The 17,704-nt window shown below is 41.0% G+C and overlaps 1 protein-coding gene across 25 annotated transcripts in view; it reads left to right on the forward strand.

Moving 5' to 3' along the window:
- Positions 1–11,636: 11,636 nt before the first annotated feature.
- Positions 11,637–17,704, forward strand: part of SNAP91 (synaptosome associated protein 91) — a 155,604-nt gene continuing 149,536 nt past the window's right edge. For 23 of the 25 annotated variants that reach the window (XM_065888566.1, XM_065888569.1, XM_065888574.1 and 20 more), the window contains exon 1: positions 13,100–13,229. In XM_065888566.1, coding sequence (XP_065744638.1) covers positions 13,100–13,229 — 130 coding nt within the window. Of the gene's footprint in view, positions 11,737–12,076; positions 12,196–13,069; positions 13,230–17,704 lie in introns of those variants that run through there. The other 2 variants (XM_065888564.1, XM_065888568.1) reach the window with 2 other exon arrangements.

Below are 17,704 nucleotides of genomic sequence, written 5' to 3' on the forward strand. Positions count from 1 at the left end.
AATAGTATGTTTAGGTCATTCAGGGAAAGAATACTTTTCATTATTATTTGCCCACTGTGTAATCTGGGTACACTCTTTCTCCCTAGCCCAACAGCAGGCATCCCACCTCATTTCAAGCTTGCTTTATTCACTCAACAAATATTGACTATCTATCACATCCCAGGCACTAGGGATATAGGAATGAACAAGGCAGACATCAGACAACATCCGTATCATATGGCTTCAGGTCTATCAGGAAAAATAGAAATTAAATAATTACACAAACAATTATTTACTTATTGTTGCAATAAGAACTGGGAAGGCAAATATAATGTGCAATGAAAATCTAAGAACGGGGGACAGTTTGGAGGGTGAGAGGCATCAGCTGGCTGGAAAGTGGGTCAGGTAAAAGTCCAGTCCAGGGAATGGTTACAGGCGGAGAGAAATGCTTGTAGGAAAGCCATTGGTATTCGAGAGGGAACTGAAATAAATCCAGCGTGGCTGGGGCATAGTAAGCAACAGAAAGAGGCAGGGGGCTGGAGTTGAGACAGGAATGAGATCACGGAGGTTGTCATAGAACAAATTAAAGAGATGGCACATTACACTAAACGCAGCAGAAAATGATTGAAGTTTTAGGCAGGGGGATGACATCACCCTCATACAGACATATGAGGGCTGCTCAAAAGGAAATTTACAAGAGGAAGTAATGTGTTGGACACCATAGTGGCTCATTCATCTTCTTCAAGTCTTTTTTTTTTTTTTTGGCCACTGGATCTTAGTTCCCCCACCAGGGATCAAACCCACACCCCCTGCATTGGAAGCGTGGAGTCCTAACCACGGGACCGCCAGGGAAGTCCCATCTTCCTCAAGTCTTTACTTATATGTTCCTCCTCCATGAACCCACCACCTTTTACCACCCTTTCTAAGATTACAGCCCCATCTTCCCACATTAGCCTCCAGATGCTACTTGCTCTTCTCTTTTTCCATTGCACTTGTCCCTTTCTAACATTTTGATAATTTACTTATTTATTAGTTGATTTTCTGTCTTCTCTTCTAGAATGTAAGCTCCACTGGGGCAAGGATTTTTTTTCCTAGAAAGTACCTGCCACGTGGATTCTCAACAGATATTTGTTGAGTTAACGGCATATCACATTATTATTTAAAGCTATATTGTAAGATGGCCTATCTACCAGTGTTTATGCTTCAATATACTTTGTTGAAAATAACTGTTTCCTAACTAGGCAAAGCATGGACGGTGATTTGATTCTTGAAAATTGTTGCTGCAGCAGAAATGCATCATCTCCTTACTCAAGTGTATGGAAAAATGTTTTTAGTTGATCAAATATCAAAACACTGAGCAAATTTCAGGAAGAAAAGATTATGAAACATGGTCAGGAATCGTGAGTGACTGTGACAGCTTAGCTCTTTTACCATGTTACTACATATAACAATCAAAATATTCTGCTGTGCTGACTAAACGAAAGTATTTCCACAACACAGGAGTGATTAGCCCTTTAAACCTACTTTTGAAACACAATTGTAGCCTTACTTGAAGGTGTTTTAAGGACTAATGTGCAGTTGGCAGAGTATAGCTTGTGACAATGTCTAGAATTCCTTGGAGAAAAGCCAGTTGAGTTGCAAAAAGGGCTGGGAATTCTCCCTTTAATTTCCATGTGTATCTGACCTCATATAATCAGAGGGGGCTGAAGAGTTTCCAAGCTTATTTCACCAATAAAATTTTCCAGGAAAAACCATTCCCATTGTCAATGTCATTACTACCCATGATTTCCCATTCATTCATTTATTAAACTCATTTAATGAACATCTATTACATTTTTGGCACCATGGTAGATATCGGTCCATTCATTTATTAGCTCACTCATCAAATATTTATCTGTATTGAGGAGGGACACAGATTTTAAGAGGTAAAATGGGCCAATTGTATAGTCAGGAAATTATTTGTAAAAAAAAAATGAGAAGGCTTAGGTAAATAGAGGAAGATATATTTAACTTTTATTTAAAAAAACACATTCAGTTAGCTCCAGTTTTAAAAGTTATTTTGGCCAAAAGCAAGACAATGAGATTATAATTGGAAATCTTCTTTGCATTAAACATATATAGATATGTTAAAGCAAATATAAACACCAAAAATAATTACATTACTTCATTTATATGTCTAGCACTATAAAGAAATATGATTGCATATTATTGTCTACTTTCTAAACCACTTGAAGACAGCTTTCACATGAAACTATAGTGCAAGATAATGAGACTAAAATAAGGCAGAGTTCTCACTGAGCTTGGTTTCTTGCCTATGCACCCATTTTTGGAAATGGGGTTCTTTTATTCATCCTTGCAGAATGAGTGTTATTCCAAGTCTGAATCAGTGGGTAGTATTAAAGAATGACTTTTAATCCCTGCTCTAGAATTTCTCTTTCTAGCACTCCTGCCCCTGCCCTTGACCTGCTAACTGGGTTCTGCTTCTTCATATCACACTTGCCTGGATAACTAGGTATTGCCTGCTTGGTCCTAGGCTCACCAAGGTTAATGAACACCGAGCATTTTCTGGCATGTTGAATGTTACCCCAATATGTGCAATTTGGTCATAGACACCTGCACCTCAAACACTAGAGATGAGCTGAGATTCATATCCTTTTTTTTTCATCCTTCTGTACCTAGATCAGCCTGAATAAAGCACCCCAAAATATGCTTTCAACAACAATTAAAGCAATCTATTCTACATAAACTTGTTCATAGTTAATAAAAATGGACATAGCTTGTGCCAGAATATTCTTTCACACATGTAAGAATATCTTTCATTCCACTAGCCCAAGATATCCCTCAAGATTATGAAGGTGAGTTGTGTTATTTTATTCCTCAAATAATTCTGCTATTTGCTATTCTTGAAGATTCCATGTAGGAAGGAATTTCCTGGCCATGGAATGAGCACATCTCTACTGACCTGATCTCAGTCAAGCCTCTGCGAGGTATCCCTACCACAATTAAGACCTTTCATCTACTCTGTGGAGTCAGAGGTCCCAGGGCAGTGTTTGAAGACAGATACTTTGGTTTCCTGAATCAAGGAGGCCAAGATTAAGCTGGCAAAGTTTAGAATCGGTGAGTTATCAAGCTCCAGAGGTATGGGTCTAACTTTCCAATGACAGTAACACTTACACCTATCATAAATGTCATTCAGCCTTTGAGATGGTCACTAGGGAGAACAAAGGGGCAACAGAGACTCTGCAGCAATGAGTTCCTTGACTGTGGACAGACCCCTGACATTAAAGGATTCTGCTACACGCGGCTGTATGAAATGAAGCAGATGAGGACTTGGAAATGCCTCCACTATTGCCAGCTGAAGCTCAGACAGCTGCAACTAGAGAAAGCACCAGATGTGGTTTTTATTTTTTTTGTGGTACGCGGGCCTCTCACTGTTGTGGCCTCTCCCGTTGCGGAGCACAGGCTCCGGACGCGCAGGCTCAGCGGCCATGGCTCACGGGCCCAGCCGCTCCGCGGCATGTGGGATCTTCCCCGACCAGGGCACGAACCTATGTCTCCTGCGTCGGCAGGCGGACTCTCAACCACTGCGCCACCAGGGAAGCCCACCAGATGTGTTTTGAGGGCTTATTATGCCTAGTAAGTGGCAAGGCTGTGGGCTCTGAGGTGATTATAGCCCGTGAGAGATGATGTACTTAAGTGAATATAATCACCATTAAGGGTTTATAAGTAAGAGATTGTGTATCTGAGGCAGGTCTCAAACAGAAGCAGCCACACAAACCATGAGTATAGTTGGAAATTCATCAACAATATTTATATACATAGTTCAGAAAGGGCTATGGCTCCCTAATAAGGACTGATTGGTAATGACAATCAATAATATCTCCAAATGCAAAGGACAGCAACCAGCAGTAAACCACACAGCTGCCAAAAAATGTCCCTCACTGGACAGCACCAGGCTAAGGGCTGAAGTCCCCGACAAAACTTCAAAGACCAAACAAGAGTATGTGTTACCCGAAAGAAATGTATTTCTCCAAAATTTTGCTGCTGACTAATGAGAAATATTTTGATGTCCCTAGGTAACAAAGCTACATAAATACTAAGTTTATTGACTTATTTATTTGATTCCTATTTTATTGCCTATGTCCACGAAATGGAAGCTTTAGGGTTTTCTTGTATGTCAATATTCACTCTTTCTTATCAGCAACATCCTGAGTGAACTTGACAGGGGCTGTAGAATAAAGTCAGTAACAATGGAAACAAATTGGCTGTCTCTCCACATCTAGTAGATATAAAAGATGCCCCACTGACACTGATTCAGGTATCATTAAATCAAATGCACATCTCTGGCGATACCCATCTAGAAGCATCTGAAACAGAGACATAACAAGCCTCCAGGTCTACGAGTGATGAACGATGATGCCGGAGAATTTCAAGTTTTTTTCTTATGAATACATCTAAAGTCATTCACAATAACAGAATTAATCCAGTTTTAAGTTGAATAAGACAAAAATTTAAGGTTAAGACATACACTGATCAAGTCAATAATGGCCATAAATTTGGGGAAGCACAACAATCAACTCGTTCTTTTCTTTATTAATTTTATTGGAGTACGGTTGATTTACAATGTTGTGTTAGTTTCGGGTATACAGCAAAGTGAATCCATTATACATATACATATATCCAAAGAGCTGGCACCCTGGCATTATTTTTTTTACCTGTCTTCCTCCTTAAAAGCGAAAATGTGATCCTCCATTGAGAAGTTGGTTTTCCAAACTAACATTTTGTTAGAAAGGAAATTATATATTTTGTTTCATTATACTTGTATTTGGAGTTTAATTTGGGAACTTTCTACCATGAGGCTAACATAAATATTCGAATAAACTATAAATGTAGAGACTTCTAATTTTCTAAACCTCGCATGACAGTCCTCTGTCCTATGTAATGACATCCACATGCCTGAAGCATAAGCCCCTGGACAAAGGAAAGCACCTGAGGCAAGTAGAAACAAAATTCAATATTGTTAAATGCATTATGCGCTAGAAAGAGTAAGGCCTTACTTGTTCCAGCCAAAATTAGTTTAAACAGTAACACAGCAGTCATTCTCATCTGGTTATACTGAACATCAAATGGCCTAAACTTTCCATTTCTCTTTAATATTCTCTTTACTGGAGAAACAGAAGTGGATGACTGATATAATTATAGTTGATAATTATACAATTATAATTATAGCTGATCTCTGCAATTACTTTTGAAACTGACCGGCAATGTGTGCATGTTCCAGTTACACAATTTGAGGGAGGGTCAGAACCTTGGGTCTTTTCCTAGTGCACTGCTGTGTTCCTGCATCTGGACAAAGAGAAATGCACAGCCTTCTATAATACCCAATATCAAAGACAGCCTGAGTCACTCACCCTAAGCAGGTCAGAATATAAACTGTAGACAAATACAAAGAACAACTGAAAATACAGAAGGTAAAATAACGAGAAGAAAACTTAAAGAAATACACAGTGGGAGGTGAGGCCTACTGGCTCAGCCCTCACATGCTTTTCAGTTAGAAATTTATTTAGGGAACTTCCATCTCCAGACAAACTTTTCTGCTTAATCCTCTCCTTTTTCAAAGAAAAATCTTCTCACCCCCAAGAATTCCCTTGAAATCATCTCTTTAGATTGGAAAAAAATAGAAAAAAATTGCTGTTCAGAACACCATTACTGTACAATGACTGTATATGCAAGTGTTTTCTTCTCTAGTTTACTGAGAATAATAGAAGCTCAGTTCAACCTATGATGATATTTGAAATAACCTGGTTTCATGTCTCAGGAACTAGGTAAATTCTTAGTTTATTTTCTCACTTTAGAAATGATACTAGCTGAATAATGTATTTATCAGAGAACTGTATAAATTTGAATTTTAGTTCCAAATTAATAAAATAAAATAATAAAAATATAATGTAACAAGACCATATATTCATTACTCCATGAACAATTCTGAGTACTATTACTCAGAATCCATTATTCCATGAACTATTCTGAGTACTATTAATCACATTTATTGGTCTTTTAATGTGCGTCATACACTGTGCTATGGGCTTTATATGCCATTGTCTCATTTGGTGGTAATAACAATTTTTTGAGGTGGATGTTATGATCATGCCTATTTAACAGGTGAGGAAACTAAGCCTTAAAGACTACAGAATTTGCCCAGTCATACAGCGAATAAGGTCCAATGCAAGGGATTCAAACCAATACTGTAACCTAAGATATTAGCTGCGACACTTCCCAGCCCATAAATTTCTAAAAAGGACTTTGCTGACTAAAAAGCAAATTAATATTATGACATGAGAGTCTATTGTAATACTATCATATCTTTATCAGAAGCAATGAGTACAGTGGAAAGAACACTGGATTGGAAATTGGACATGTGGGGTTTAGGATTTGTTATGCCATTATCTCACTGTGTGATAGAGGGAAAGTCACTTAAACTCTCAAGTCTTAAATGTCCTTATTTGTAAAAATAAGAGACTAACAGAGGATTTGGGAAAGATTTGCAGATCATGTGCAACTCAATCTGGGGTCTTGAAGGATGAGTAGGAGTTTACCTAGTATGTGAGAGAGACTATTCCAACCAGAGGAAATTGTGCACTGTGTTATTTTAATTTATGCTCAAGCAATTTTTTGCTAATTTTGGGGGTACTTCTCCATGAGACCTAAGTGAATCACTTAACCTCATACTTTGAGAGCATAGGTTTCTCTCTATAGGTCCTTCACAAGGGTTTACTTCTGTGTGTCACTGTGGTAGTTGGTCCCCAACCTTCCAGTAAGAGTCTCTTCCCCTTGAATCTGGGCTGTCTGTGTCGCTTGCTTTTGATCAATAGAATATAAGAGCACTGCTGCTGCATGACCTTGGAGTCAGGTCACAAGAAAACTTATAGCTTCCACCTAGGTTTCTTGGAGCACTCACCTTGGGATGTTCCCTCTTGGAAGCCAGCCAGCATGTAAGAAATGTGACTACCCTGGACCACTTTCCCATGAGGAGCCCAAGCCACATAAAGATAACTTGTGTTGGTGCTCTGGTAGAAACCTCAGACGAGCTCTCAATGAACGGCCAGTGTCAAGTGCCAGGCATGAGAGTGAATAAGCCATCTTGGACAGCCCAGCGGGGACTTCCGATGACCACAGCCCTGGCTGTCATCTGATTGCAACCACATGAAAGACTTCAAAGGAGAACTACCCAGCAGAGCCCTGTTAATTTACAGAACTGTGAAAGAGAATAAGAAATTGCTTTTTTAAGCCAAAGATTGTGGTACAACAGTAAGTAACCGGAACAGCCACATGAGACTTAGGGAAGCAAAATGAAAACACCATATTTAAATTATTCTAATTGTTACCATGTATTAAAATGTACATATTCCTTCAAATATGCTTATTGTCATGGAATTCATTCCTAGACTGATTATGAAGCAGAACCAACTTAATAAATGTTTGTCCTGTCTTGGAATATACTGTCTCTTTGTTTACTTCCATTCTTAAATAAGTTGAATGGTTTCATGGATGAAATGTTATATTTCCTGAGATGATCTAGTTGTTTGAATCTCAATCTTACTGATATTTCATGCAACCTACAGTTTTCTTGCTATGTTAGAATCCTCATCAGTTTCATGGTCCCTTTCATTTGCCATCTTATAAAAGAGAAGTGGGACTTCCCTGGCAGCACGCTTGTTAAGAATCTGCCTGCCAATGCAGGGGACACGGGTTCGAGCCCTGGTCTGGGAAGGTCCCACATGCCGTGGAACGACTAAAGCCATGCACCACAACTGCTGGGCCTGCGCTCTAGAGCCTGCGAGCCACAACTACTGAGCCCACGTGTCACAACTACTGAAGCCTGCGCGCCTAGAGAGCGTGCTCCACAACAAGAGAAGCCACCGCAATGAGAAGCCCACGCACCACAATGAAGTCCCAATGCAGCCAAAGATTAATTAATTAATTAATTTAAAAAATCATTTAAAAGAGAAGCAATCTTTTTGTCTCTGTACAGTACAAGTGCATTCAGGATATCAAATTTGGTTTTTGTTGTTGGTTGCTTTTGAGTTTGGACAGACATGTCACATTTGTATGTGGAGGTGGATATATTCCAATATAGTTATATTTGCACCTCATGTGTTTTTTTCTGCTTTGTCAGAAAAGCATCCCTGGAATAAAATCACTCTACAGTTTTACCTGAAGAAGGACATTAAGTTTTTAGAGAAAAATGCAAATTCCACTTCCTCCTCAGGTCGTTGCCTGAGGCAATCAGATTGGCCTTAGCTTTATTTCTGTTTCTTGTACTCACTGTATCTTACTCTTGTGTCTTAAAGACATTTGCCCTCACATGTTGGTGTAAATTGTCGATCTACATGTAATTATTGTTAGGTTTTTTCTTTATTAAATCTGATACTCAGAAGAAAATATGTATTAAATCAGACATACAGAAAAGAATGTATATGGTGACATATATGTAGATTGGTTCAGAGAAAAATAAGTGCAATGTATTTTTTAAAAACATGTTTTGGATATCTATGTATTTAACTTCTTTTCTGACCACTGAGAGAGATCAAAAAACCTTTCCATTTTTAAAAATATTGACTGTCAATACTTATTCTTGCTTCAGATTTGTTGGATATTATTTATTATGTCCTTGGGCTTTCAGAGGGAATATATTGACAAGGAATCCTTTTTCTTTCTCTCAATGTATTTCTTTTAGTCAATTTTCTTTCCTTCAACTTTCATGGTTGAAATTTCTAAGTTTTTCTGGAGATAAGAACATGGCATTTCTTAATCTTTGCCACTGGAAATATGCTACTATTTTCAAAGCTTAGGAAGATTTTCTTCCAAAACAACCAATTACATCTCAAAAGTTGGTTTTACCCTTGACATGATTCACTAATTTGTATATGATACTTCCATTGTAGGGAGATTTTCAAACATTTTTCTGCTACCACCCATGACAGAAGGATGTTCATGTGTGGAACACTCTCCCATGTATAGTAACAGAGACATGATTAACATACTGAAGACAGACGATGGCTTTCCATACTTCCCATGCCACGTGTACATAATTTACTGTATGTAATATCACACTATTATAGGATTACAAGGAATCCACTCCAATTTATTTTTGAAAAGTATATCACTCACAGATCGTATTATTTTAACCATTTTTGGAATCACGTTACTTGCTCACAGTCTCTTAACTAGTAGCAATGTATATGACCCAACATCACTTTTGGACTATGGGAGAACCAGTATTCTACACTATTTCCTTATTTCATGACAATTGTATAATTTATTGGCATAATGTTCAGAACAATCTCTTATCCTTTTAGCATCCATAAGACCTATCCCCTCTTTCATTACTATCACTGAAAATTTGTGTTATCTCTCTTTTTCCTTTCTGGCTAGGGAGCTTATCCGTTTTATTGATCATTTCAAATAAACAGTTTCTGGTTTCATTGAATTTCTCTATTATTTGTCTATTTTCACTTTCATTGATTTTTACTTTTATCTTTATTATTTCTTTCTTTCTGCTCATGCTGAGTTTCATTTCTTCTTTTTCTCGTTTCTTAGTTGTTTTTCATTCTTTAAAGTATCTTAATGCTATAAGTTTCCCTCTAATTTCTGCTTTACCTGCCTCCCACAAGTTTTGATATGTAGCATTTTCATTATTATTTAATTCAAAGTAATTTCTAAATTTCCTATGGGAAAGTTAGACCCATGGGTTGTTTGGAATGTGTTGTTTAATTACTAAACATGTAGGGATTTCCAGATATCTATTTGTTATTAATTTTCAGTTAAATTCACAGTAGTAAGAGAATGCAGTTTGTATAATAGTAATCCTTCTAAATTTATGAAACTAGCTTTATGGTCCAGAATGTGGTCTATCCTGATAACTATGCCATGCGCACTTGAAAAGAATGTATTCCACTGTTGTTGGGTGGAGTCCTTTATAATTGTCAATTAGGTCAAATTGATTGATATGGTTATTTCAAGTCATCTGTAATCTTTCTGTCCACCTGTGCTATCAGTAGAAGAGTGTTGAAATCCTGAAGTATAATTGTGGATTTGCCTATTTCTCCTTTCAATGCTATTCGTTTTTGCTTCAGCCCATTTTGAAACACTTCTCAATATATATACAGGTAGGATTCTTACATATGCTTGAGGAATTCTTATCTTTATGAAATGTGCCTCTTTAACACTCCTAATATTCCTTATTGTGTAGTCTGTTCTGTCTGATAATATTGCCACTCCAGCTCTTTTTATCAGATTTATTGAGGTTCAATTTACATACAATAAAGTCACCAATTTTAAGTGTACAATTTGATAAGTTTTGAGAAATATATGCAGTTGTGTAACTATCATCGCAATCATGATATCCAACTTTTCCATCACTCCAGAAAACTTTCCTTCTGCCCCTTTGCAGTCAATCTCTTCCCCCATCCCTGGCAGCTGACATGCTTTGTTTCTATAGTTTTGCCTTTTTTAGAATGTTATATAAAGAGAATCACAGCTATAAGTAGCATTTGAGGTGGGGCTTCTTTGATGTAGCATAATACATTTGAGATTCATCTATGTTGTTAGTTCCTTCCTCGTTATTGCTTAGCAATATTCCATTTTGTTTATCCATTTACCGCTAGAATAACACTCTTCCAGTTCAGAGCCACTATATAAATCTATTACAAAATGGGAGGACAAGGTTTTGAATGGAAGTGTGTTTTTATATATTTCTTTTGTTTAAATATCTAGGTGTGGTATTGCTAGATATGGTAAGACTAGCATTTGAATCCTGATAAAGATAGTCTTGGGCTGCCTTTCTTTAGTTGTCAAGCTTGCGATTAATGCTAGAATCAGTCCCAACAGTTACAAAATCATGATTCGTACTCAACACTGTACCAGGTGAAAGAGAGTACACAACAAAACCTTGATATCTATAGGTGGACATTTTAAAGCCTCCAGGCCTAATAGAGGCCACCTGTAGCCAGGAAACATGGCAAGAAAATTCACAAATGAAGTTCTGATTGTGATTGTACCGTGAGAATTTAAAATATTTTTTTAGGTTAAGGTAAATAACAGTCTTTGAAAATGTCAACGCGTGAAACTTTTAGCATAGCCAAATCCCTGTTTAGAAATCCATGTATACAATTCAAATACACTTAAGACATTCAAACACTATTTCATTGGCAAAAATTACTTAGGGGTACAAAGAGTTTTCCTTGCACACCTAAATGATTACTGTGCGTATGATCTGGGACTCGATTGATGGTTTTGTGAATTACTCGTCCTTGTGGTAGACTTCACTATGCGTTTCAGACCAAAGTGGCTAGAATTAACTGCCCACCCCAGATCCCAACTAAAACAGAGACAAGTAGAGGAGCTCCAAGGAGTTGAGGACTCACAGGTAACGGGCGCGGTTGGCCAGCAGAATCTGACATTTTAAATCGCCCTGCCCATCAGGGCCTCTGCTGCCTTTGACGGGCGGGCGAGTCAGAGGTAGGGGAGAGCTGGCTGGGCTTTGCCAGGCAGCGCGGGACGACGCCCCAGTCGCGGCCTTCACAGCGCTGAACTCCAGGAGCCCACTTGCCCAACTGCGCCAACGCCCCCGGCGCCCCCGGCGCATCCCGCAGTCGGCCGGCAGGTGTGCGTGGTGCGCGCGCACGCAGTGCGTGCTGGGTGCGGGTCCCGCGAGCCGAGAGGCAGCTGGGCGCCTGGCGGAGGGTGGCTGGCTGGGTGAGTGTCGCCCTCCTCGCCTCCCCGCCTCCTCTCCTCGCGCCTGCCGGGGATGCTCGCGCGCGGCGCCCCCTTGCCTGTAGGCTCGCGGCCCCGGGGGGCGGCGTGTGTGAGTAGCTGGGAGGGGGCCGCGAGGCGCTGCGTGGAGAGCTCGCCCGGGTTTGTCCGCCGCCGTCACCTGACTCGTCAGAGCAGCTACAGCTGAGGTGGGGGCGGGGATGGAGACGCAGCGCGGAGGGCTGGAGAGACACGGCGGCGGGCGGGTGCGGCTGGCTCCTGGGGCCACGGGCGGCGGGCGCAGGGACCGCGGAGCTGAGGGCGGGGGCCGGGCCAGGGCCGGAGGCGGCGCGCAGCGGACACCGGGTCCGCTCGCGGCCGCTCACACCCACCCGACGCGACTTCCCTCGGCGGCCTGGGCTCCGCTCATCCTGCGGCTGGCGGCGCCGCTCCTGGGGCGGGGTGAGTACCGCCGCCCAGGCTCGGCCCCCTCCCCGTGCTTGGGCCGCCCGGGGATCCGGAGAGGATAATCCTAGGGCGCGGAGAAGGGCAGCGGCCGTGTGACAGCTCCGCGGCGCGCTGAAGGGCGGGCGGGGGGCTGGGCTGTCAGCCCGTCTCTGCTCCGCTGTCAGGAAGGGCGAGGCGCTGCGAGACTCCGGCGCCTCCGCGGAGCCCTGGGGCGGCCCCTGCGGCGGCGATTTGGGGGCGAAGGGAGGGGGTCCGGGCGGAGGGCCTCGGCGGGTCTTTGGAGACCGCGGCGAGGAAGGAAGGGGAGGCGGGCGCGTAATATGGCGCAATACTAGGATAATCTCTGCCGCGACCGAGGGAGGACGAGCCGGTTGCTGCAGCAGCGCGAGGAGGAGGGAGGCGGCCAGGGCTTGGGTATACGATCCATTCTCTGAAGCCTGCGGGCTGCTAGGAGGAGACGCTGCGGCTGGCAGGCGAGAGGTGGGCACACGGCGGGCGCGGCGCCCAGGGCATAACCCCGACGCACGCGGGAGCTGGGCTGGCACCCGAGATAGCTTGCAGGGGAAGTGCTGATGGACGGGGGGGGGGGCGCGGAAGGGTGAGGCGGGCAGCATCTGGGGGGAGGGGAGTGGGGGGGGTCGGTCGGGGACATTGTCACGATGCTGGCACCGGACTCGCACTAGTCTCGCTCAAGACTCCTAAACCGCGTCGTTCGAGCGGAGCTTAGCGCGGTGCTGCCTCCGGGAAGGTGGTACCAGGGCGGGGACGGAGAAGAGAGCCGCCCTGCGGCTGGAGGAGGCAAGGCCTGGGTGCTCGGAGGGTCTGGTCTGCGGCTTAAAGCAGGACCATCTCCCCCTTTTTCCCGCAGAAGAGAAGGCGGTAGACGCGACCGGAGAAGATGTCGGGCCAAACGCTCACGGATCGGATCGCCGCCGCTCAGTACAGCGTGACAGGCTCCGCTGTAGCCAGAGCGGTGTGCAAAGCCACCACTCATGAAGTGATGGGCCCCAAGAAGAAGCACCTGGACTGTAAGCATCTCTTTATATAAGTGGGACATGCGCATGGCCGAGGCGCCGTGGATACGGGCGACGCGGCCTGGGCGCTCGGTCGATAATGCTGCAGCCTTCCGACCTACCAGCGGGGCTGCCCCTGAGCTCGAAATCTCCCACCGTAGAGGTGTCGCCTTGGGTCGGCCCTGAAACCTTGACTTTGAGCCATTTTTTTCTCCTGTTGACCTCCAAGGTTTTGCTGGAGGAAAAAACGATTATATAGATAGATAGATAGATAGATAGATAGATAGATTAATAATTTAAGATACCAAGAAATTGTAAATTCAGGGTTAGGCGCTTTTCACCTCTTTTCCTCCTTCCTTTCTCCACCCTTCCCCTTTTCCAGTCCACGTTCGAGGAAATGAGGGGTTACACAGTGGTAACAACAGTAACCCCAAAAATGGATTCATGGAAGGTCAAATTTATCACCCTAGTTGTTTCCCAAATACATTTTGGGTAGTTTTAAAAGTGTCATCTTTTTCGGTGCTGCTGCTGAGATTTGGTGCCTGAGTGTGTGTTGTATGTCACCACACCAAACTGAAACAAATTCAAGCTCTTCAATGAGGAAATTGCACATCATAGATAATGGAGATTTCATTTTACCCATCCCGGCACACTCCTTTGTCCCGTTCTTGGGAACTGCTGGGCAGAATGACCATGCAGTGGACACAAAATGGATGTGCTTTCCCAGCCTTAGAGATGGTGCAATTTTAGATGAAAACATTCAACTTATAATTTTTTTTAAAGTATTGGGTTTTTTGATGGGTTTTTTAAAGTATTGGGTTTTTTAATCTAGTTTGGAATCTATATATTTCTGAAGTAAATATTTCATTTCATTAACAGTAAATGTTTAGTTATTGAAGGGCAAATGGGGACACTTAGAAAAAGGCTTTCACCTGCTTTGAGTAGTGAGGCTCCTTATAAGTAAGGCTACATCAGAATATATTCTGTAGTTGCTGTTCAGTCTTTTGGGACCTGCTTAGAATCTGTCCTGCTATTGTGTTCGTTGGTAAAGGTCAGTGCTGGCATGAAAGACACAGGCAGGTCAAGCCATACCCATTTCCCACCTGGCTTCCTTTGCCCGTTTTCTGGTTTTCTTATGCTTGAGGCCTTCCCCAGTGTCTGCCTGGTGCAGCTGATAAAATGGCACCACTGTTAGAATTGACTCTGGTCCTGTTACCTGTTTAAGCAAAGCTTGATGAAGCTGACAGCTGGATATCGTAAGGGTTCTCCAGCCTTGCGAACCTGTTGTCTCATAAAATTGAATAATTTTGCTACCAGAAGCTTGCCTGAGGGGGAAACACCATTACTCTTTTCCTGAGGGAATTTTCAACAAAATGTGTTGATTATGGTATCGTGTGTTATACATGCAGTACAGGGTGAGAGAGGTGGCCAGGGACCCTAACAGAAGTGGAAATTATAAATTCATGACCAGCTCGTTTTGCTGCAGCGTGCTGAATCGTTTAGCCATCTTTGATCAGTTTCCCCAACTCTGGGAGGATGATTCATGTTTTAAAGATAGGTGTAGGTGTAGCAAATCCTCATAATAAAAAAGCTATAGGTTATGGATTTGCTCAGTGATTTGAAAATGATAGATCGATACATTGATACATTTCAGAGAACACTTACAGGTATTTCATTAAACGTGATTCACATAAAGACTGACTTTTCCATATCTAGATAGTCACCTTAATCTTTAGATCTTGAAAAGTCTTTTATAAATTTTCCAGGTGGGGGGTTTTTCAGTCTCTCCAGCATATGTTATTAAGTGAAGTGATTCTGAAGATGTGGAACACAGCAGGAAGATTTAAGGAAAGCCGTGGAAGCAGGAACTCGTATTGAGTTAAGAACACGGACAATCATAAGAGCTAAACATTTATTGAGCAGTTACTATATGCTGGGCACTGAGCTTTACATTATTAATTTATCATCACTTAAAAGTTTCGGGGAAAGTAATTAACTTTCATACCTTTTAACCCCTGCACTTAACTGCCATCTGTGGTTTATTTAGTAATATTCTCTATTAGGGGGGTGGGGAAGGGAACCAAATGAGCCTGAATGGTCTAATCTTCAAAATACCCATCCTGTTTGCATGGCTTTGTGTGAAATTCAGCATCACAGCCCCACACACTTATTGTAATTTCTATGATATGCGTGCAGAAATGTTAATTCTGTCATTTAAAAAATGAGCAAAAGCCAAGCACTGAGGAGTATTGGTCTTTCTTTTTAACATTTTACTTTTCCAATAAGACATAAAATAAATTATCTTCACTTAAAGCCAACCTTAGGGTAGAATTTGGAAAGATAGGTATCAAGTTACTGATATGTCCTATTTTAAGAAAACATGATATGGAAAGTCTGAACATATAAATAGTGTTGTATGTATATGTACTGCAAGAGGGGATCTTTGCACAGAATTCTTTGTAATGTTCCTTTAAATAACAGTAGACTACCTTATAATTTATTCACAGGTGTTCCAATAACACACCAGTTTTAAAAGTGAGTTACACCAGTTATTAAAACATGCAAACATATAACTAAGTTTCACTATAGGCACTGAAATAATCTTAAGTTTATTTAGTTTTGAAAATATTAAATACTAGTTAGGAGGAAAAGAGTGCAAAATGTAGAGTTGGGGATTTGAAACCAAAAAAGTTTTTTTTTTAATTTCTCTTGTAAGTTTATTTTCAATATTCATAACGAAGAGCTTCCTGTTTTTTAGCTGGTATATAGGTCTTTTTTTTTTTTTTACATCTTTATTGGAGTATAATTACTTCACAATGGTGTGTTAGTTTCTGCTGTATAACAAAGTGAATCAGCTATACATATACATATATCCCCATTTCTTCTCCGTCTTGCGTTTCCCTCCCACCCTCCCTATCCCACCCCTCTAGGGGGTCACAAAATACCAAGCTTATCTCCCTGTGCTGCTTCCCACTAACTATCTAGTTTACATTTGGTAGTGTATATATGTCCATGCCACTCTCTCACTTTGTCCCAACTAACCCTTCCCCCTCCCTGTGTCCTCAAGTCCATTCTCTACATCTGTGTCTTTATTTCTGTCCTGCCCCTAGGTTCATCAGAACCATTTTTTTTAGATTCCATATATATGTGTTAGCATATGGTATTTGTTTTTCTCTTTCTGACTTACTTCACTCTGTATGGCAGACTCTAGGTCCATCCACCTCACTACAAATAACTCAATTTTGTTTCTCTTTATGGCTGAGTAATATTCCATCATATATATGTGCTACATCTTCTTTATCCATTCATCTGTCGATGGACACTTAGGTTGCTTCCATGTCCTGGCTGTTGTAAATAGTGCTGCAGTGAACATTTTGGTACATGACTCTTTTTGAATTATGGTTTTCTCAGGATATATGCCCAGTAGTGGGATTGCTGGGTCATATGATAGCTCTATTTTTACTTTTTTAAGGAACCTCCATACTGTTCTCCATAGTGGCTGTATCAATTTACATTCCCACCAAGAGTGCAAGAGAGTTCTCTTTTCTCCACACCCTCTCCAGCATTTATTGTTTGTAGATTTTTTGATGATGGCCATTCTGACTGATCTGAGGTGATACCTCATTGTAGTTTTGATTTGCATTTCTCTAATGATTAGTGATGTTGAACATCCTTTCATGTGTTTGCTGGCAGTCTGTATATCTTCTTTGGAGAAATGTCTATTTAGGTCTTCTGCCCATCTTTGGATTGGGTTGTTTGTTTTTTTGATACTGACCTGCATGAGCTGCTTGTATATTTTGGGGATTAATCCTTTGTCAGTTGCTTCGTTTGCAAATATTTTCTCCCATTCTGAGGGTTGTCTTTTCATCTTGTTTATGGTTTCCTTTGCTGTGCACATGAAACCAAAAAAGTTTTAATTAGTTTGATTTGTATATAACTTTGTAGTTTGGAGATCATATTAGAAGGTTGTAAGAATAGAGTTTATGGCTCTGTGATTTTCTTTTTTTTTTAAGACACTGGGTTAATTGAATGGGCTCAGAATCTTTATGAAATGTGTACTTAATATTATTTAAAGTACTGGTTTAGAAGATAATTTTTTTCTCTTTGGGTTGATAGGCCACAAAAATTACTGTTAACTATGGTAATTTATAAAATGATGCTTAATGATATATGATTTATACATTTGAAGAAATGATTTGTTAACATCTGGAGGCAGAATTACATGTAGTAAGAAGGTAGAGCGAGAAGCAAACTCTAGACATATATTCTCATATATTTTGTCCTTCTTTTCACTCATAGTATGTTTCTTGGAGGAAAAAAATGTATTCAGAAAAGCTTGACCATAATCAGCAGTTATAGATGAAAGTTAAGGGTTATGATTAACCTTAATAATTTAAATAAGGATTATATATTTTAAGGTACTTTTGGATTATGTAAAACTTTTATTCTATACTATCATAAGATTGCCCTTTGCACATGAAAATTAAACA

The sequence above is a fragment of the Phocoena phocoena genome, chromosome 12 (assembly GCF_963924675.1).
Source record: "Phocoena phocoena chromosome 12, mPhoPho1.1, whole genome shotgun sequence".
Classification (NCBI taxonomy): domain Eukaryota; kingdom Metazoa; phylum Chordata; class Mammalia; order Artiodactyla; family Phocoenidae; genus Phocoena; species Phocoena phocoena.